This window comes from Notolepis coatsorum, assembly GCF_963971535.1.
Source record: "Notolepis coatsorum genome assembly, chromosome: 1".
NCBI lineage: Eukaryota > Metazoa > Chordata > Actinopteri > Aulopiformes > Paralepididae > Notolepis > Notolepis coatsorum.
Window position 1 is genome coordinate 25,618,511 of NC_140165.1, and position 22,021 is coordinate 25,640,531.

The following is a 22,021-nucleotide window of genomic DNA, read 5'->3' on the forward strand; positions in this document are numbered from 1 at the left end:
ACGTAACAATGTAACACAATGCAGTGTGACGTGACGTAACAATGTAACACAATGTAGTGTGACGTGACGTAACTGTCAGGATCCTAGGCCCGGTCCTGGCTGGACTGGGCAGGATGGTAACATTGGGCAGTACCCTCCATCTAACTTTGGGCAATGCCCTCTATCTGACATTGGCCCTCGGCCTGACATTGGCGCCCTACCACCCTCTAGTGGTGACAAACAATCGGTGCGCTCCAGTACACTGGACATCCTGACTACTGTGATAACAATAATTAATAGTATGATTAATGTGGTGTCATGGTGTGTACTGTTATTGTCTTTCCCTTCCCTGGTGTGATGTCATGCACTGTTTTGGGTTGTTAGGAGTTGCCTTTGTGTTTAGTTGTGTTTAGTTGTTCTTTGCTTATTGTCTAGGGGTTGTTTGTGATTCTGTGTTGGCCAGGTGTTCTTAATTGATAATTAGTTGGGGTATATAGGGTTCTGTCTGTCCTCCCTTCTGTGTGGCGACATTCCTCCAGTTACCCCCTGTTCCTCCACGTCGTGTCGCACCGTTCTCCCTCTAGTAAGTCTTAGTGTTTGTTGTTTTGTATTGTGAAGTTTGTTATTTAGTTTCTGTATTTTTCCTTGTATTGCACTGGATTCTACAGTAAACATCATTCTCCAAGCTTCACTCCTCGCCTCTGCCTCCTCCATTCCTTCCCTTTCTGTATTATTGCATTCTACCTAACCCCGTCGTGACAGAATGTCGCCACCAACATTAACGAATGCAGCAGGAAAGGCAAGCGATACCATCACCGTTGTCCTGGCCCTGATGGCCGGTGACATGAAGAGTTACTCACTGGCCAAATGGGGGTTCCTACTCCGGAAGATCGACCAGGTCGCCACTGAGAACCCGACACTGCAGACGGCGATGTGGGAGATGGCTGAACATATTGCTGTCCTCATGGAGAAGCATAAGCCGAAGGCTAGTGTAGCTAGCCTGCCGACTGTTCTCAGGCTTACGGTCAGCCTAGATCCTCCCACAGCCGCTGAGGTTGCTCGGATGTCCATCGCCGGTCGGACGTCCACAGCTAACCTAGCTCCGCCGGTTAGCTTAGTGTCAAGAGCTAACCAGCCACTCCCAGCTAACCTAGCTCCGCCCGTTAGCTTCATGCCAATAGCTAACCAGCCACTCCCAGCTAACCTAGCTCCGCCCGTTAGCTTCGTGCCAATTGCTGACCGGCTGTCCCCCGTTAGCACAGCTCCTCCTGTTAGCTCCGCCACTATAGATGGCCAGACGTCTCCAGTTGGTACAGCTCTACCCGTTAGCTCCGCTCATACAGCTAACCAGACGTCCACAGCTAACATAGCTCCGCCGGTTAGCTTAGTGTCAAGAGCTAACCAGCCACTCCCAGCTAACCTAGCTCCGCCCGTTAGCTCCGTTTCAATAGCTAACCGGCCGTTTCAAGCTAGCACTGTCTCCACTGCCAGACTAGGCTCCAGGTTCAGGGTGAGCCTAGTATCTGAGAGAGACCAGATGTCTCCAGCTAGCACAGTCTCCACTGCCAGACTAGGCTCCAGGTTCAGGGTGAGCCTAGTACCGGAGACGGACCAGATGTCCCAAGCTAGCCAGGCATCCCCAGCTAACATAGCTCCGCCCGTTAGCCCCCTCCCAATAGCTAACCGGCCGTCCCCAGTTAGCACAGCCCCGCCTGTTAGCTCCGCTACAGTAGCTAACCAGACGCCCACTGCCAACCTAGGCTCCAGGTTCAGGGTGAGCCTGGTAGCGGAGACAGACCAGATGTCTCCAGCTAGCACAGTCTCCACTGCCAGACTAGGCTCCAGGTTCAGGGTGAGCCTAGTACCTGAGACGGACCAGATGTCCCAAGCTAGCCAGGCATTTTCAGCTAGCACAGTTCCCACAGTGAGTCCAGGGCCCACAGTTAGCCTAGCCCCCGAGGCTAGAATGGCTAGTAAGGCCTCCACAGCTGGTCCAGCTTCCACGCGCAGTCCAGCCTCAGCTCTGGGTCCTGGCTCCTCATCCCCGGATCCTACACCACGCCTCGCCGCCGAGACCGATCCGGTCTCCACGCCCTGCCCGGCCTCTCCACCTGGTCCGGCTGCCGTGCCGGCTCCCGGCTCTTCGACGGATCCTGGCTCCCCGTCTGGTCCAGCTCTGCGCCGTGATCGGCGTCCTGGTCCTCGCCGTGGTCTCCGCCGGGGTCTTCGCCGTGGTCTTCGCCGGGGCCTGCGTGGGATCCTGCTCCGGGGGTCGTCGCCGCCGCACCTCCATTCCGGCTCTCCTGAACCGGTCCCTAGTCCGGCTGCTGGAGGGCCTCTCGTCCGGGATCCGGCTCCAGGGTCCAGCTCCCCTTCCCGGGCTTCTACACCTGTACCCACCCCCCCTCGTCGGGCCTCGCTTCCCAGGTCCAGCCCTCCTCGTCGGGCCTCGGTTCTCAGGTTCTGCCCCCCTCCCCGGGTCTCGGTGCCCATCCCCACCCCCCCTCGTCGGACCTCTGTTCCCAGGTCCAGTCCTCCTCCCCGGGCCTCTGTTCCCGTCCCCACCCCCCCTCTCCGGGCATCTGCGCCCGTTTTCTACCCCCCTGGCTGCTATGCCCTTCCTGGTTTTTTCGTTCAGCCTCCTGGTCCCTCGTCTTCGGGTCCTCTCCCTGGGTCCTCTCCGGGGTTCCGGCTTCCTCCCTCACCTGCTTATGGACGTTGTTTTCGGGTGTCTGGAAGCCACCCGTTGAGGGGGGGGTACTGTCAGGATCCTAGGCCCGGTCCTGGCTGGACTGGGCAGGATGGTAACATTGGGCAGTACCCTCCATCTAACTTTGGGCAATGCCCTCTATCTGACATTGGCCCTCGGCCTGACATTGGCGCCCTACCACCCTCTAGTGGTGACAAACAATCGGTGCGCTCCAGTACACTGGACATCCTGACTACTGTGATAACAATAATTAATAGTATGATTAATGTGGTGTCATGGTGTGTACTGTTATTGTCTTTCCCTTCCCTGGTGTGATGTCATGCACTGTTTTGGGTTGTTAGGAGTTGCCTTTGTGTTTAGTTGTGTTTAGTTGTTCTTTGCTTATTGTCTAGGGGTTGTTTGTGATTCTGTGTTGGCCAGGTGTTCTTAATTGATAATTAGTTGGGGTATATAGGGTTCTGTCTGTCCTCCCTTCTGTGTGGCGACATTCCTCCAGTTACCCCCTGTTCCTCCACGTCGTGTCGCACCGTTCTCCCTCTAGTAAGTCTTAGTGTTTGTTGTTTTGTATTGTGATGTTTGTTATTTAGTTTCTGTATTTTTCCTTGTATTGCACTGGATTCTACAGTAAACATCATTCTCCAAGCTTCACTCCTCGCCTCTGCCTCCTCCATTCCTTCCCTTTCTGTATTATTGCATTCTACCTAACCCCGTCGTGACAGTAACAATGTAACACAATGTAGTGTGACGTGACGTAACAATGTAACACAATGCCCGGCCACAGTTGGAAAGTAACAGATTATATATGATGGGATTACAGTGATTATATTACATAAGATTATGGTTAATGTTAAAGAAAAACATATCTATTGTTAGGGGTTATGGTTAGGGTTATAGGTTAAGATCAGGATAAGGCTTAGGGATGTAACGTTAGTTGTTACAGTTAAGCTTAGAGTGTGTGCGTGTGTGCGTGCGTGCATGGAAGTATGCAAGTACATTCTCTGAGCAGACGGACCTTGCTTGGTGATCTTGCTCAGCTCCTGATTGCACAGTTCCTCCACTCGCTCCCTGAGGTCCAGGATGGCCACTCTCACCGGCTCGAACGAGGCGTCCGCATTGACCCGCACGGTGGGCAGGTCTCCAGACTCTCGCGGGCTGCACATGATCTCCACTGTCTGCAGAGGGCACACGATGTGGGCAATAACATTACATCATCTTAATTAAAACGTTGTTTTGTAGGATTATATTTTTTGTATCCACTTTTTCTCCCATTTTCTATTTTTCTCCCATCCCAATTTTTCATATCGTCCAATTCAACCCTCCCCTGTCTCGAACGTTGTTTCTTGCCTCCCACAAGCCGGCTGCAATGTGGACTAAGTCATACATAGCACGAGTCCCCTCCGATACTTGAGGTAACAGCCGTCGCATCTTTTCACCTGCGCGGCTCGATCTTTCAGCGTCGAGGGTCTGGGCTTTGGAGGGGCCCCGCCCCCGTCGCTTCTTGATTCTACTGCGCAGGCGCACCAACCGACCTGTAGGAGTCGCTGTCCACAACGCCCAATCCCCACCCTTCAGTTTCCCTCCCCGTAATACGGCCAATGTGTATTACTGTGGACGACCAGCTAAACTGAAAGCAATGTGGAGAGCGGGGCTCGAACAGGAGGCATCCTGTTCGAGCCTAGTCTCCAGCATTCGTTGCGAGCGCCTTGCCCACTGCGCCACGTAGCCACCCGTTTTGTAGGATTATAGAAGATGGATTATGCTCTCTCTCTCTCTCTCTCTCTCTCTCTCTCTCTCTCTCTCTCTCTCTCTCTCTCTCTCTCTCTCTCTCTCTCTCTCGTGCCTTCCACTGTACCTGAAGATAATGGATGTGGTCCTCGCAGCAGGCCAGGTCCTTCATCTCTGTGTCCCTCCTCTTCAGCTCCTTGGTCTCCTCCTCCAGGCTGTCCATCACCTCCTGGGCCCGGGCCATCTTCTCCTGGCCCGCCTGCTCCATCACCTCCACCAAGATCTCCTGGAGGCGTTCCATGGAGCGCTGCAGCTCCTCCAGCACCTGCTCCGTGTCCCTGTGCACCAGGTCTGCCGAGCGCTGAGGGAGAGGTGTACATAGAGATGTTCAGTGCAGGAATTAAAGGGTAATTCCGGTTGTTTTCAACCTTATAGGTTGATATAGAATCGTCAAATATAGAAAAATTACATTTCCATACTGAAGGTTTTTGTAAAATAAGTGTGTAAAAAAAAATTACATTTCAACCCAGATGTACTTTTCTGAGAGTATACTTTTAATGTATTTTTAGGGCTGTAAGTGTAATTCATTCATTCAATCTTTATTTAACCCTTTCACTACCACACTACAGACAGTTGTTGTGTGGCAGTGAAAGGGTTAAGTACAACTTAAGTGGTTTCAATTGGACACAATGTCGGTATACTTTCTGAATACATGAAAAGTATACTAAAGTATACAAAAAAATTCTCTCCGTAAGAGCGACCGACCTTCATGACCTCCATCATCTTCTTCATCTCTTTCAGCTCCAGCTCTCTCTCTTTCAATTTCTGGTGAGTCTCTGCCTGAACCACCGACAGTACTTTCTGAAAGGGAAGATCACCGTGTCTGTTATCTAGGGATGGACCGATATCACCGTGTCTGTTATCTAGGGATGGACCGATATCACCGTGTCTGTTATCTAGGGATGGACCGATATCACCGTGTCTGTTATCTAGGGATGGACCGATATCACCGTGTCTGTTGTCTAGGGATGGACCGATATCACCGTGTCTGTTATCTAGGGATGGACCGATATCACTGTGTCTGTTATCTAGGGATGGACCGATATCACCGTGTCTGTTATCTAGGGATGGACCGATATCACTGTGTCTGTTATCTAGGGATGGACCGATATCACTGTGTCTGTTATCTAGGGGACCGATATCACTGTGTCTGTTATCTAGGGATGGACCGATATCACCGTGTCTGTTATCTAGGGATGGACCGATATCACCGTGTCTGTTGTCTAGGGATGGACCGATATCACCGTGTCTGTTATCTAGGGATGGACCGATATCACCGTGTCTGTTGTCTAGGGATGGACCGATATCACCGTGTCTGTTATCTAGGGATGGACCGATATCACTGTGTCTGTTATCTAGGGATGGACCGATATCACCGTGTCTGTTATCTAGGGATGGACCGATATCACTGTGTCTGTTATCTAGGGATGGACCGATATCACTGTGTCTGTTATCTAGGGGACCGATATCACTGTGTCTGTTATCTAGGGATGGACCGATATCACTGTGTCTGTTATCCAGGGATGGACCGATATCACTGTCTGTTATCTAGGGATGGACCGATATCACCGTGTCTGTTATCTAGGGATGGACCGATATCACCGTGTCTGTTATCTAGGGATGGACCGATATCACCGTGTCTGTTATCTAGGGATGGACCGATATCACTGTGTCTGTTATCTAGGGGACCGATATCACCGTGTCTGTTATCTAGGGATGGACCGATATCACTGTGTCTGTTATCTAGGGATGGACCGATATCACTGTGTCTGTTATCTAGGGATGGACCGATATCACTGTGTCTGTTATCCAGGGATGGACCGATATCACTGTCTGTTATCTAGGGATGGACCGATATCACCGTGTCTGTTATCTAGGGATGGACCGATATCACCGTGTCTGTTATCTAGGGATGGACCGATATTATCACTGTGTCTGTTATCCAGGGATGGACCGATATCACTGTCTGTTATCTAGGGATGGACCGATATCACTGTGTCTGTTATCTAGGGATGGACCGATATCACTGTGTCTGTTATCTAGGGATGGACCGATATCACCGTGTCTGTTATCTAGGGATGGACCGATATCACTGTGTCTGTTATCTAGGGGACCGATATCACTGTGTCTGTTATCTAGGGATGGACCGATATCACTGTGTCTGTTATCTAGGGATGGACCGATATCACTGTGTCTGTTATCTAGGGGACCGATATCACTGTGTCTGTTATCTAGGGGACCGATATCACTGTGTCTGTTATCTAGGGATGGACCGATATCACTGTGTCTGTTATCTAGGGCAGTGGTTCCCAAAGTCGGGGTCGCGACCCAAAGGTGGGCCGCGAGCAGCCACGGGTGGGCCGCGAGATGATTTAAAAAATTTAAAAAAAAATTAAAAAAAAAAAAAAAATTATTTTTTATTTATTTATTTTATTTTTTATTTTTTTTGTCAGGCCACTGAACTTAGAAGCAGGCCAGGACAGTGTTTCTAGTTGTATTCTAAAATTCTATTCTATTGTATTTTAAAATGTGACTATATGGTTTTATATTAACTTAATAAATAAACAAAAACGAAAAATCTACTTATTTCAACGAACATTTCAAACTAAATAACAGATTATGCACATAAAACGCTGAAAACAACCGAAGCAACAATAGTATTTTAATGAGGCTATTATTATTATCATTATTATTTTGCAACAAGTTAGCCCTCTCATAAATAGCACATATAAATGAATAACTAACTTGAACTAACTTAATAGGATTGAAGTGATATTTGGCTAAAAAAATCGGTCGCATGGCAAAAAAAAAAAAAAAAAAGGCCCGACGATGTGCATTGGGCCGCGGCTCTCTGACGCCTTATTTTCTGGGCCCTGGCCTGAAAAGTTTGGGAACCCCTGATCTAGGGGACCGATATCACTGTGTCTGTTATCTAGGGGACCGATATCACTTTGTCTGTTATCTAGGGGACCGATATCACTGTGTCTGTTATCTAGGGATGGACCGATATCACTGTGTCTGTTATCTAGGGATGGACCGATATCACTGTGTCTGTTATCTAGGGGACCGATATCACTGTGTCTGTTATCTTATTTTTTTTTATCCACTTTTTTCTCCCATTTTCTATATTTTCTCCCATCCCAATTTCGTATCATCCAATTCAACCCTCCCCTGTCACGAACGCTGTTTCTTGCCTCCCACAAGCCGGCTGCAATGTGGACTAAGTCATACATAGCACAAGTCCCCTCCGGTACTTGAGGTAACAGCAGTCGCATCTTTTCACCTGCGCAGCTCGATCTCTCAGTGGTGAGGAGTAACGCGTGGGAGGCTCACGCTGCCCCCGACACTTCCTGATTCCACTGCGCAGGCGCATCAACCGACCTGTAGGAGTCGCTGTCCACAACGCCCGATCCCCACCCATCAGTTTCCCACCCCCTAATACGGCCAATGTGTATTAGTACGGACGACCAGCTAAACTGAAAGCAAATCTGGAGCGCTGGGCTCGAACAGGCGAGCCCAGCGTCTCCAGATTTCGTGGCGAGCGCCTTGCCCACTACGCCACGTAGCCGCCATACTGTGTCTGTTATCTAGGGATGGACCGATATCACTGTGTCTGTTATCTAGGGATGGACCGATATCACTGTGTCTGTTATCTAGGGATGGACCGATATCACTGTCTGTTGTCTAGCATGACATCTAGGGGAGCGATATCACTGTCTGTTATCTAGCATGACATCTAGGGGAGCGATATCACTGTCTGTTGCATAGCACGCGATCTAGGGATAATAATAATAACTTTATTTGTATAGCATAAAATGAGCAATGCATAAAGTGCAGACATATAAAACAGACATAAAATGAGCATAAAAAAGATGGCAGCAAAGTGGACATGGTAATGCAAATCACAGTTTTTCACATTAGGATCTAACATCCCAATAGGCCTCTTTGTTTATTGTTTGATTCAGTTTCAAAAAATTTAAAAGACAGGGCGGATGGGTGGCGCAGCGGACATTGCACTCGTCACCAACGCAAGAGACACCGGGTTCGACTCCGGCTGTCGGCGTTGCCTCCGGCTTGGGCCAGCCGTCGTACTAACTCAATTGGCATAGTTAGCGGGTGGAAGTCGATGGGTGGTAATCTGGACGTTGTGGACAGCGACTCCTACAAGTCGGTTGGGGACGCCTGCACAGCAGAGACAGGAAATGGCGGGGGTAGTGTGAGCCTCCCACACGTTACACCTCGCCAATGAGAGTCCGCGCTGGCAGGTGAAAAGATGTGACAGGCTGCCTCCTCGTGTATTGGAGGGGACACGTGATGCTAGGCTTCTATCCTCCCTACAACCGGCCAGTGGGGGGCATATGTGAGCAACGTTCAAGACAGGGGAGGGAAGAATTGGCACAGTGGAATTGGGATGGGAGAAAAATAGAAAAAATAGGAGAAAAAAGTGGATAAAAAAAAAAAAAAAAAAAGTCAGTAATAAAAAGACTAAAATAGAATAGACAGAGTATACTGGATAGTGGATGGTCCGATACCACTGTGCCTGTTGCATAGGGATTGACCAATACCATTTTTTCCACTGCCGATACCAGTCCCACGCGCCTGAATGCCTTCTACAACATAACTGCATTTCCGCATCTCTGATTGGCCAGGTCATTTCTGGTCATGTGACGCGTACGCCCAATCGTGGGACCGCAAGTTTCTACAATGGTTAAGCTTAGGCGCTCTTTCGAAGTAGGTTAAGGTTAGAGTTTGTCTTAGAGCATGGCGATAGAACGCCTGCCCTGATTCCGACGGTTAAGCTTAGGCACTCTTTCGAAGTTGGTTAAGGTTAGAGTTTGTCTTAGAGCATGGCGATAGAACGCCAGGTAGTTTGCAGGCTGTTAGACCCGGAAATAGGCGCAGAACTTGCTGTCCCACGATTGGCGCACATGTCACATGACCTGGCCAATCAGAGCGCAAAACTCGAACGCGGAAATGCAGTTCCGTCGTCGAAGGCATACACACGTCCCACGCAGGTCAAGTCAAGTCTCAATTAAAGACTGGGAATTGCCAAATAAAGTCCCATGTCAAGACTGGCAAGGCTCAAGCAAGTCACAAGTCTGAAACTTTTGGTTTCAAGTCCTAATGCATTCTGTCTAACAGAGTAATATATAGTAGTATAGTACATTTAGATGATTCTGCACTGACACAAAACTTACTTCTCTGCTCGCCTGCTCTAATCTCGGCTGTAATCAGGGGAATTAAAGGTGCTATACTGCTATAGATAACATTCAGCCATTAGATGTCGCAGTAGTTAATCATTAATCAATCATTTTGGGGGGGGGAAGCTATATTTTTATTCTGCACCTTTCTAAAAACTCTGTGGATGATTTTTTCTTTTTTTTTTAATGTTTATAATTACTCTATTTTACACTTTTTATGCCATACCCTTAAGAATATTTTGGGCTTGGGGAGAGTATCAAGTCATGAGGCTCAAGTCTGAGTGACGTTACGAGTTATTGGTGTTAAAGTCCAAGTTGAGTTGCAAGACTTTCATGATTTTGTCGATGTGTCATGTGACTTGATTCCACACCTCTGCCGAGTACTAAACTTTCAGCATCGGCTTTTACTTAACAGTATAGACTTAGACCTTCAGTTTGGGGTCATTGGACAAGAATGACAAATATACATAAACCCATGAAAGTAACCTAACATCTGAGGTGCACCTGTGTATACTGTATACTTTACTTACTCATAGTATACAGTATATTCAGATTCTAAGTGTTATTGACCATATGACAACTAAGGCTGAGACGATATGCCATTTGGAAGAATCGATAAATCGGGCCAAATTATCGATAAATATGGTTTACATACATAACATACAATTAGTTAGTATGTGTTCAAAACAAAGACGGACATGGTACGTAGGGCTAAGAAAGCGCTAAGATAGAGCTAAAAGTGGTAAAAAAAATTATCTAATCATGTTGTTAATTGTTAATTGATTACAGTCCACAAATCAGCTCCTCCAGTCCACAGCAGTTAGCCCGTCCTGGCCCTGCCTGGTTGTGGAGCCTGATTGCCACCGGCACAAAGGACTGCCCGAAGCGCTTTGTGGTATGTCGAGGGGGGGGGGGGGGGGGTGGGGGGGGGGGGGGGGGGGGATACGTTTGTGGCTAAATGTGGACCGTATTGCGGTCAGCTCATCATGGAGGGGGTGGCAGGGGTTCTCAAGGATAGCGTACAGCTTCCTCCTCGTCCTCCCCTCTGCCACCACCTCCAGACTGTCCAGGTCCGCTCCCACCACAGAGCTTGCTTTCTTGACCAGTTTATTTATTTTGTCTGTGTTGGTGTTGCCCCCCCCCCCCCCCTCCCCCCCCCCAGCATACCACAGCAAAAAGAGAGGGCACTAGCCACCACAGACTGGTAGAACATCTGCAGCATTGTTGCAGCATTGTTGCTCAATGACAATGACACTATGTAACAACCCATCATCTACACTCACAGCACACACATCCACACGTACACACTCACTTTAAATAAACACTCACCTTAACACCCACTTTACTCACTTTAGACACTAAAGGGCTAGATCCACAAAGAATGGATTGCACGGTGCTAATTGCACCCTTACTTACAATTCGTTATGAATTGAAAATGGGGGACCCTGATGTAAACAAGACGAAAGTCTTTCTCTGGTCTGCATCCCCTTAACAATTGTGTGTATTGAGCCTTACTGTATTGTACCCATTCTGCAATCTGTTATAAAATTTTCATTCAATCAATCACCTGATGTTGATGCTGTGATGGACACCTGAATCTCCCTATGGGGATAAATAAAGGGTTTAAATGTATTGTAACATAGCCTAATATAACTGATAGGGCACACAGACCCTCATCTGCACCTTTGATTACACTGTTTACTTGCTCATATTCTTATATTCAGAGTTAATTATATGGTTTACACTGCTTATTTTTATCTTTACTATAATTTGATTGCCTATATTTATGTCTTATACTATCACCCTGCCCATACCTGTACCTGTACCCCCCTCCCCCATGCTGCTATGACACCTGCATTTCGCCAAGGGGATCAATAAAGGATATCTTATCTTAAAAGAACACACCAACATTGCGTCAGTAGAAAGCTATCTGGCTGCATATTAGCCTAGCTTAGCACAATGAATGGAAGCGGACATAACCGGTTAGCCTTCGGGAGAGGTGTTAGTTCGACAATGCCTAGGCTAACCGGTCATGTCCGCTTCCATTAATTGTGCTAAGCTAGGCTAACATGCAGCCAGATAGCTTTCTACTGAACACAGAGAGGAAACTGGTATCTATCTACATGTCTCTCTTTGGAGAAGACGTAAGCTAATTTCCAAAAATGTTGGCGTGTTCCTTTAACCCAGTGTTTCTCAAGTGGGGGGCGCGCCCCCCAGGGGGGGCGCAGAGGCATGACAGGGGGGGCCTTGAGATTTATAAAAAAAATTTTTTTTTTTTTTTTTTTTTTATTACAGAAAAGTATCACTAAAGTGCTTATCTGTTGCAGCTGCACTGTTCTCCATGAAATACCATTTCTCAAAATCTGAAAATCATTATTTAATAAAACACAGAAAAGGATCATGAAGTTACTCTGGATAAAAAAAACCTTTTACAGACAACATTGAGACAAAGCTTCCTGACACATCTCCATCCAAACTCTTGGAAGAACTCTTTGAAATCTCATCTGATACCACCTAGAGAGCTAGTTTCAGAGTGTGGTGCTGAGTACCAAGTATCTCATGATGCAGCAGTTAAGGTGTTGATACCATTCAGCACCACATACAGTATCTGTGTGAAGCTGGCTTTTCATCCATGACAGCTCTGAAAACAAAATATAGGGCCAATTTGAAAGGTCAACGATATTGGTGTTATTTCAATAAGTTTAAACATGGCCCATTTCTGACTATTTTGTTGGGGCGAGGGGGGGGGGCCCAAATATTTTGGTCCGCCAAAGGGGGGCCTGACAGAAAAAGTTTGAGAAGTCTGCTTTAACCACACTTGACTAAAGTGCAATAATTTTCTGAAACCTTGTTGTTTTTTCTCCTGAAAAGTTGCCTCTATGTGCCTTAATACGGTGTAAATGGACTACATTTGTCGGCTTTTATCCAAAGTGCTTTACAACTTATGCCATGTAAGGTGCCGACCTGCTCATCGGGAGCATTTGGGAGTGTCTCGCTCAAGGATACCTCAACACACTGCGCCGGGAGAGGAGCCAGAATCGAATCAGGAACGTTCCAATTACCAGACGATCTGCCTCCTCCTGAGCCACATGTCGCCCCATGTCTAAAAAGGAAGAGGAGGGATTCTTCCTCAGATACTGTATTATATCACAGTGGCTAAACAAGTGACACCTTAGATGTTAGCAGCATTTTAGTCAAATGTGGTGATTTTCTTCAGCTTATGTGGTGGTTAACCCTTTCACTACCACACTACCAAAATGGTTAACCCTTTCACTGCGACAATACAGAAGGTTAACCCTTTCACTACCACACTACCAAAGGGTTAACCCTTTCACTGTCACACGACAAAGGGTTAACCCTTTCACTACCCCACTACCAAAGTGATAGTGAAAGGGTTAAGAAGACACATTTTCAGATACACTGGAAGCCAGTGGCAATGGTGAATTGTTACAGTGTGGATATGCTGGAATGTGGTATGGCTTGTTCTCACACTGGCTGCAACTCATACTGTGTGATACACAAAAAGAACAGCAGTAACTATTTTAACCTTTTTGTGGTGTGGTAGTGAAAGGGTTAACCTTCTGTATTGTCGCAGTGAAAGTGTTAACCCTTTGGTAGTGTGTTAGTGAAAGGGTTAACATGCGATCAAAGGGCACCAGCAGAGCAGAAACCCAGCGTCACTGAGAACAATGGCAAGCCTGCAGAAGGCTGCCCTGTCATTAACAGGTGTGTGACTGGACTCAAAAGGTGTTTGTGTCTCTCTGTGGGCGTGTGTTTCTCTGTGTGTGTCTTTGTGTGTGTGGGTGTGGGTGTGGGTGTGGGTGTGGGTGTGGGTGTGTGTGTGTGTGTGTGTGTGTGTGTGTGGTGTGTTTCTCTGTGGGTGTGTTTGTGTGTTTCTCTGTGGGTGTGTGTGTTTCTCTGTGTGTGTTTGTGTGTTTCTCTGTGGGTGTGTGTGACTCTCTGTGAGTGGGTGCGTGTGTGCTTCTCTCTGGGTGTGTGTGTGTGTCTCTGTGTGTGGGGGGGGGGGTGTCTCTGTGGATATGTGTGTGTGTGACACAGAGGTTGGGTTTAGGGCTAAGATTAGGGTTAGGTTAGACTTGGGATAAGGCTTAAATGGATAGCCCAGGATTTGAGACATGCCCCATGCACCCCCCCCCCCCCCCCCCCATTGATTCCACACCTGCTACTGTACCACTTTCTGCTTCCAACGTCTCCTAAATGGAAAATCTAGGTACAACAATTATTCTTTAGGGTTATCCAGGTAGAAATGAGGGTTTGAGTCAGGCCCATATGCCAGAACAACCAGAGCTAGAGGCTCAGGTACAGTAGGCCTGCCTGCCAGACAACCAGAGCTAGAGGCTCAGGTACAGTAGGCCTGCCTGCCAGACAACCAGAGCTAGAGGCTCAGGTACAGTAGGCCTGCCTGCCAGACAACCAGAGCTAGAGGCTCAGGTACAGTAGGCCTGCCTGCCAGAACAACCAGAGCTAGAGGCTCAGGTACAGTAGGCCTGCCTGCCAGAACAACAGAGCTAGAGGCTCAGGTACAGTAGGCCTGCCTGCCAGAACAACCAGAGCTAGAGGCTCAGGTACAGTAGGCCTGCCTGCCAGAACAACCAGAGCTAGAGGCTCAGGTACAGTAGGCCTGCCTGCCAGACAACCAGAGCTAGAGGCTCAGGTACAGTAGGCCTGCCTGCCAGAACAACCAGAGCTAGAGGCTCAGGTACAGTAGGCCTGCCTGCCAGACAACCAGAGCTAGAGGCTCAGGTACAGTAGGCCTGCCTGCCAGACAACCAGAGCTAGAGGCTCAGGTACAGTAGGCCTGCCTGCCAGACAACCAGAGCTAGAGGCTCAGGTACAGTAGGCCTGCCTGCCAGAACAACAGAGCTAGAGGCTCAGGTACAGTAGGCCTGCCTGCCAGACAACCAGAGCTAGAGGCTCAGGTACAGTAGGCCTGCCTGCCAGACAACCAGAGCTAGAGGCTCAGGTACAGTAGGCCTGCCTGCCAGACAACCAGAGCTAGAGGCTCAGGTACAGTAGGCCTGCCTGCCAGACAACCAGAGCTAGAGGCTCAGGTAAACACGTCTTGACCCCCCCACCCCTCCATGGCCACACAAACTTTGATATAACGAATCTACAAATACTAAATACATTATTATACGTTGGCTTGGTCTATTGACCAAAATAGGTCATCCAAAAACATTTCCAAAAGGGAGTCATAGCTCTTGGTCTGAAAGGGTTCAGTTGAAGCTGCCCGGTCCCTGAGGGCGCCCTCGGTATAGGCTCAACGCGGTAATTCACCCCATGCTCACCTGCTTCTCCACACGCTCTGCCTTGGTGGAGACGTTCTCGTGGCCCTTGTGGTCGTTGCTGGTGCACAGCCAGCAGACGAACGTCTGACACTGGCGACAGTAGAACTCCTGGAGGTACTTGTGCTGCGTGCAGATCTTGTGGGCCAGCTGGCCCGTGGGCCCAATCAGCTCGTGCTGCTTGAGCGCGGCCTTGGTCTGGTGGGGCTTCAGGTGGGCCTGGCAGTAGGAGCTCAGACACACCAGGCAACTCTTCACCGCCGCCCGCCGCTCCTCCCCTTGGCACATGTCACACGGCACGGCCGAGGACGACAGCTGGCGGCGGGTGCCCTTGTAGGACGCCATGGCGGCGTGCCGGGCGCTCCGGACGGAGTCGCGCATTTCCGACTTGAGGGCCCCCGCGCGGAGCTGCTCCACCGCCTCGGCCAGCATGGTGTTGCGGGACAGAGAGGGCTTGGGGCAGAAGCTCTGGCGGCACTGGGGGCAGCTGTACGCGCCCTTGGGGTCGTCCTTGCTCCAGTAGTCCTTGATGCAGCCCATGCAGTAGCTGTGTCCGCACGGGATGGTCACCGGGTCTTTGGGAAGGTCCAGGCACACGGGACAGTTGAACTGCTCCTCGGTCCAAAGTTTACTGCTCATTATTTCCACTGGGTCAAAGCCGACGGAGAGAAAGAAACAGACAGACAAATAGGTAGACAAACCGATGAATAGATAGACAGACAAATAAGCAGACAAATAGACAGATAGACAGACAGAGAAATAGATACAGACACACAGATGAATAGATAGATAGACAGACAGACAAACAGATAAATAGATAGACAGACAAATAGGCAGACAGATAGACAGACAGATAGACAGAGAAATAGATACAGACAGAGAGTGACAGAAGAGGCGAGGAAGGCCTCCACAACAGCAGAAGGGTTAGACGTAGCCTGCCGGCACCCAAGTAGCAATGAATAGTGAGTTTCCACTTGATGGCTAAAAAGGCGAGACAAGTGATGTGGGTGGGGCCAGGGCCACCAAGCCGGTTTGGCGGGAGAAACGTCTGCCACATACCAGACAGACAAAAAAAACACACACACACACACACACACACACACACACACACACACACACACACTTTGTTGTTATTTCTGATTTATTAATTAATTAATTTGTGTTTGCTTGTTTATTGAAGACCCCCTTCCCATACAGAAATTATATTGCATTGTTAAATCACGTGGTATGCAATAAATATAATCTCATTTTTTTTTTTTTTATATATATATATATATATATATATATATTGTTGTGTGTCAGGGCATTAGATGGAACAGGGAAAAAAAATTATTTTGTTGTTAAAGTGCTGGCTGATTAAATACTAAATCCCAACATGACTTCAGGAATACAACGACCACTGCTCATAAGAAAGGCTTTCACATGTAAAACTAATACATATACACCAACCCCACTTCCAACTGCTGTGCACATATTTTCTAATTGTGACACATCCTGAGTTTCTACTAGGGAGGCACTGATACTGGTATTGGATATTTATTTATTTTTATCTGAAAAAGGTGTCCTCACTACTTTTTCAAAACAAAGTGATTCCCTCCCCTCAATAACCACTGTTGAAGTGCCCTTGTGCAAGGCACTTACCTCTACACTGTTCTAGTGGAGCTGCTCAGTGGTCAACAGTGTCAGACTGTGGTTGTACTGGGCAGCTCCTACTGGTCAACAGTGTCAGACTGTGGTTGTACTGGGCAGCTCCTAGTGGTCAACAGTGTCAGACTGTGGTTGTACTGGGCAGCTCCTAGTGGTCAACAGTGTCAGACTGTGGTTGTAATGGGCAGCTCCTAATGGTCATTGGTCAACAGTGTCAGACTGTGGTTGTACTGGGCAGCTCCTAGTGGTCAACAGTGTCAAGACTGTGGTTTTACTGGGCAGCTCCTAGTGGTCAACAGTGTCAAGACTGTGGTTTTACTGGGCAGCTCCTAGTGGTCAACAGTGTCAAGACTGTGGTTGTACTGGGCAGCTCCTAGTGGTCAACAGTGTCAAGACTGTGGTTGTAATGGGCAGCTCCTAATGGTCATTGGTCAACAGTGTCAGACTGTGGTTGTACTGGGCAGCTCCTAGTGGTCAACAGTGTCAAGACTGTGGTTTTACTGGGCAGCTCCTAGTGGTCAACAGTGTCAAGACTGTGGTTTTACTGGGCAGCTCCTAGTGGTCAACAGTGTCAAGACTGTGGTTGTACTGGGCAGCTCCTAGTGGTCAACAGTGTCAGACTGTGGTTGTACTGGGCAGCTACTAGTGGTCAACAGTGTCAGACTGTGGTTGTACTGGGCAGCTCCTAGTGGTCAACAGTGTCAAGACTGTTGTTTTACTGGGCAGCTCCTAGTGGTCAACAGTGTCAGACTATGGTTATACTGGGCAGATCCTAGTGGTCAACAGTGTCAGACTGTGGTTGTACTGGGCAGCTACTAGTGGTCAACAGTGTCAGACTGTGGTTGTATTGGGCAGCTCCTAGTGGTCAACAGTGTCAAGACTGTCGTTTTACTGGGCAGCTCCTAGTGGTCAACAGTGTCAGACTATGGTTGTACAGGGCAGCTCCTAGTGGTCAGCAGTGTCAGACTATGGTTGTACTGGGCAGCTCGTAGTGGTCAACAGTGTCAGACTGTGGTTGTACTGGGCAGCTCCTAGTGGTCAACAGTGTCAGACTGTGGTTGTATTGGGCAGCTCCTAGTGGTCAACAGTGTCAGACTGTGGTTGTACTGGGCAGCTCCTAGTGGTCAACAGTGTCAGACTATGGTTGTACTGGGCAGCTCCTAGTGGTCAACAGTGTCAGACTGTGGTTGTACCGGGCAGCTCCTAGTGGTCAACAGTGTCAGACTGTGGTTGTACTGGGCAGCTCCTAGTGGTCAACAGTGTCAGACTGTGGTTGTACTGGGCAGCTCCTAGTGGTCAACAGTGTCAGACTGTGGTTGTACTGGGCAGCTCCTAGTGGTCATTGGTCAACAGTGTCATACTGTGATTGTACTGGACAGCTCCTAGTGGTCAACAGTGTCAGACTGTGGTTGTACTGGGCAGCTCCTAGTGGTCAACAGTGTCAGACTGTGGTTGTACTGGGCAGCTCCTAGTGGTCAACAGTGTCAGACTGTGGTTGTACTGGGCAGCTCCTAGTGGTCAACAGTGTCAAGACTGTGGTTTTACTGGGCAGCTCCTAGTGGTCAACAGTGTCAAGACTGTGGTTTTACTGGGCAGCTCCTAGTGGTCAACAGTGTCAGACTGTGGTTTTACTGGGCAGCTACTAGTGGTCAACAGTGTCAAGACTGTGGTTGTACTGGGCAGCTCCTAGTGGTCAACAGTGTCAGACTGTGGTTGTACTGGGCAGCTCCTAGTGGTAATTGGTCAACAGTATCATACTATGGTTGTACTGGACAGCTCCTAGTGGTCAACAGTGTCAGACTATGGTTGTACTGGGCAGCTCCTAGTGGTCAACAGTGTCAGGCTATGGTTGTACTGGGCAGCTCCTAGTGGTCAACAGTGTCCATCTGCGGTTGTACTGGTCAGCTCCTTGATTGATTGATTGATTGATTGATTGATTGATTGATTGATTGATTGATTGATTGATTGATTGAAAATGTTATTAACAGATTGCAGAATGGGTACAATACAGTACAGCTCAATACACACAATTGTTAAGGGGATGCAGACCAGAGAAAGACTTTCGTCTTGTTTACATCAGGGTCCCCCATTTTCAATTCATCATAACATATATGACATACAGATAGACAGTACTGTTACATCTAGACATTTATGACATACCAGATCTACAAATATACAGTACTGTTTATGAGTACAAAAATATTTTAAAAAGAGAGTTTATACATTTGAGGGGGAAGAAACTGTACATTGGAGGGGGTTGGGTTTGGACATTTACAGGGGCCAGTTTCAGATTGCAGTCTCCCGTAGGTGCTCTTTGAGAGTGGTTTTGAAAGTGGGTAGTGATTCACATTCCTTTACAGATGTGGGTAGGGCATTCCACATTGATGTGGCATAATTGCGAAATGTGTTTAGTCCCTTGTTTTAGCCTAATCTGGGTTTAACATAATTTGTGGAGCTCCCTCTGGTGTTGTGGTCGTGGTATTCACTGACCTTTGGGAAGTATTTGGACATGTACATTGGTACCTTAGTGGTGTAGTGTATCTTGTAGACCAGGCCCATTGCAAGTTGCTGTACTCTGTCGTCTACTCTAAGCTATCCTAGGTTGTAAAAGTGGGCAGGGGTGAGGTGGGTTCTAGGAGTAAGGTCAAGCAGTAGTCTGATCAGTTTGTTTTGTGATGTGTGTAATTTTGTTTTTAGCGCCTTTGAGGTGCTTTGGTACCATGAGGTGCAAGCATAGTCGTAGTACCCTTGAATGAGTGCTCCTGCCAGAGTCTTCAGGGTATTCTTGTTTACCAGAGAGGAGATCCGGTACAAGAATCTAGTTCGTTGGTTGACTTTTTTGATTACATTGGATTCCATTTTGTCACAGGAAAGATTTGCCTCTAGGAACCCAGGTATGTAATTTCATCTTTCCTTGTGACAATATTGTCACCCACTGTAACTGAGAAGCCGTCGGTCTTGCTGAGTTTGTTATTTGAACCGAAGAGAATGGACTCTGTTTTACCCAGGTGTAATGATACTTTGTTATCAGCGAGCCATATGCAGATTCTGCCTAGTTCCGAGCTGAGGGTTTTTTCAACCTGTAACTTGTTCTTGTCAGAGACCAGCAGGGCTGAGTCGTCCGCGAACAGGAACAAGTTGCAGTCACAAGCTGACGACATGTCATTTGCATAAATTAGGAACAGTATAAGTCCTAGTATGCTTCCTTGTGGAACACCACAGCTCACTGGGAGGGGGGGGGGATAGGGTACCGTTTACCTCCACCATCTGTTCTCTCCCCTCCAGGTAGGATTGCATCCAGCTCACTGATAGACTATCAAAACCAATAGCTTTTAGCTTGTCAATCAGAATGGAGTGATTGACAGTGTTGAAGGCCTTTTGTAGGTCTACCATGACCATGCCGCAGTATTTGCCTAGTGGTCAACAGTGTCAGTTTGTGGTTGTACTGGGCAGCTCCTAGTGGTCAACATAGGAGAGAGAGCGGGGGGAGAAAATTAATGAATGTGGATGAAAGCCTTGATATTTAGTGGTTGTAGCTACGGCTGTGGGGGTGCTGGAGACATGATCCAATAGACTTTCATACGGCTGAGTCTCCTGAACACGGAGAGACCAATTCCAAGTCGAGCTGCACTTTCTTGGCCAAGCTATGGTCACTTTTTCGCACCTACTCCCCAACTCTGCATGCACAGATTGCCCACCGAGTCTCTCTGGATTGTCCAGAGATCTAGGTTCATCAATCTGCGCATTCAGCAGGCGGACTATCTGAGCGTCAGCAGCCAACGTCTGGCACAGATTGGAACACACTGAGCAGGACGTGTGTCTGCAAACACTCAAGTCAGTCGTGCTGGAGGGATGAACACTCACTGAGCAGGACGTGTGTCTGCAAACACTCAAGTCAGTCGTGCTGGAGGGATGAACACTCACTGAGCAGGACGTGTGTCTGCAAACACTCAAGTCAGTCATGCTGGAGGGATGAACACACACTGAGGAGGACGTGTGTCTGCAAACACTCAAGTCAGTCGTGCTGGAGGGATGAACACTCACTGAGCAGGACGTGTGTCTGCAAACACTCAAGTCAGTCGTGCTGGAGGGATGAACACTCACTGAGGAGGACGTGTGTCTGCAAACACTCAAGTCAGTCGTGCTGGAGGGATGAACACTCACTGAGGAGGATGTGTGTCTGCAAACACTCAAGTCAGTCGTGCTGGAGGGATGAACACTCACTGAGGAGGATGTGTGTCTGCAAACACTCAAGTCAGTTGTGCTGGAGGGATGAACACTCACTGAGGAGGACGTGTGTCTGCAAACACTCAAGTCAGTCGTGCTGGAGGGATGAACACTCACTGAGGAGGACGTGTGTCTGCAAACACTCAAGTCAGTCGTGCTGGAGGGATGAACACTCACTGAGGAGGACGTGTGTCTGCAAACACTCAAGTCAGTCGTGCTGGAGGGATGAACACTCACTGAGGAGGACGTGTGTCTGCAAACACTCAAGTCAGTCGTGCTGGAGGGATGGCCAGAACACAAAGAGGAGACCCCTGTAGCTGTCAGGGACTACTGGGCCATCAGAGACGAGATAAGTGCACAGGATGGAGTCAGCGCATCATAATTCCGAAAGCCATGCGTCCGAAAATGCTGAGACGGATCCATTACAACCACGTGGGGGGTGAGGCATGCTACAGTACAGCAGTGCTCCGTGTGCAATGAGGCCAGTTTGCCGGCGGAGAGTTCCGGGCGTTTGCGAGGGAGTGGGGCTTTGAACACGTCATGTCCTCACCGAGGCACCCGAAGGCTAACGGCAAAGCGGAGTCAGCTGTAAAAATTGTGAAGAGCCTGTGCAGAAAGGCAGACCGTGCCAGAGAGGACCCCTGGAAGGCCATTTTGCATTGGAGAAACACACCCACTGAGGGTATGCAGTGCAGCCCTGCACAGTGGCTTATGTCGCGGAGACTGAGTACCCTTCTGCCTGTGGCCGACCAGCTACTGGTACCTCAGGTCGTCACAGGGGTCCCGGACAAGCTGAGAGTGAAACATCAAGCAGCAAAGCTGATGTATGACCGATCTGCTAAGGATCTGCCGGAGCTGAACGTCGGCCGGCCCATACGGATGAAGCCACTCCCGGGCGACAGAATGGGCCGATGGAGGAGAGGCGTGTGCCTGCAGCAGTTGGGACTCCGGTCCTGTCTCCGCATTTACTACAAAGTCCTCCACTCCCTAGCACCTGCTTACATCTACAACCTCCTTCAATACTACACTCCCTCCCGCTCACTCCGCTCATCCAACTTAGCCCTTCTCAGCACACCACACTACTGCCTTAAGTCCACAGAAAACAAATCATTCTCCGACTCTGGAATCAACTCCCATCACACATAAAAGAAGCCCCATCCGTAGAA

General features: G+C 48.6%; 1 protein-coding gene across 3 annotated transcripts in view; it reads right to left on the reverse strand.

Moving 5' to 3' along the window:
• trim25l (tripartite motif containing 25, like) overlaps positions 1-15,914 on the reverse strand; it is a 39,902-nt gene extending 23,988 nt beyond the window's left edge. For 2 of the 3 annotated variants that reach the window (XM_084319047.1, XM_084319045.1), the window contains exons 1-4: positions 14,985-15,914; positions 5,180-5,275; positions 4,542-4,775; positions 3,702-3,861 (exon numbers count right to left, since the gene is read on the reverse strand). In XM_084319047.1, the coding sequence (XP_084175173.1) occupies positions 3,702-3,861; positions 4,542-4,775; positions 5,180-5,275; positions 14,985-15,620 (1,126 nt within the window). In that variant the 5' untranslated portion in view covers positions 15,621-15,914. The remainder of the gene's footprint in view (positions 1-3,701; positions 3,862-4,541; positions 4,776-5,179; positions 5,276-14,984) is intronic. The other variant, XM_084319046.1, reaches the window with a different exon arrangement.
• Positions 15,915-22,021: the final 6,107 nt, after the last annotated feature.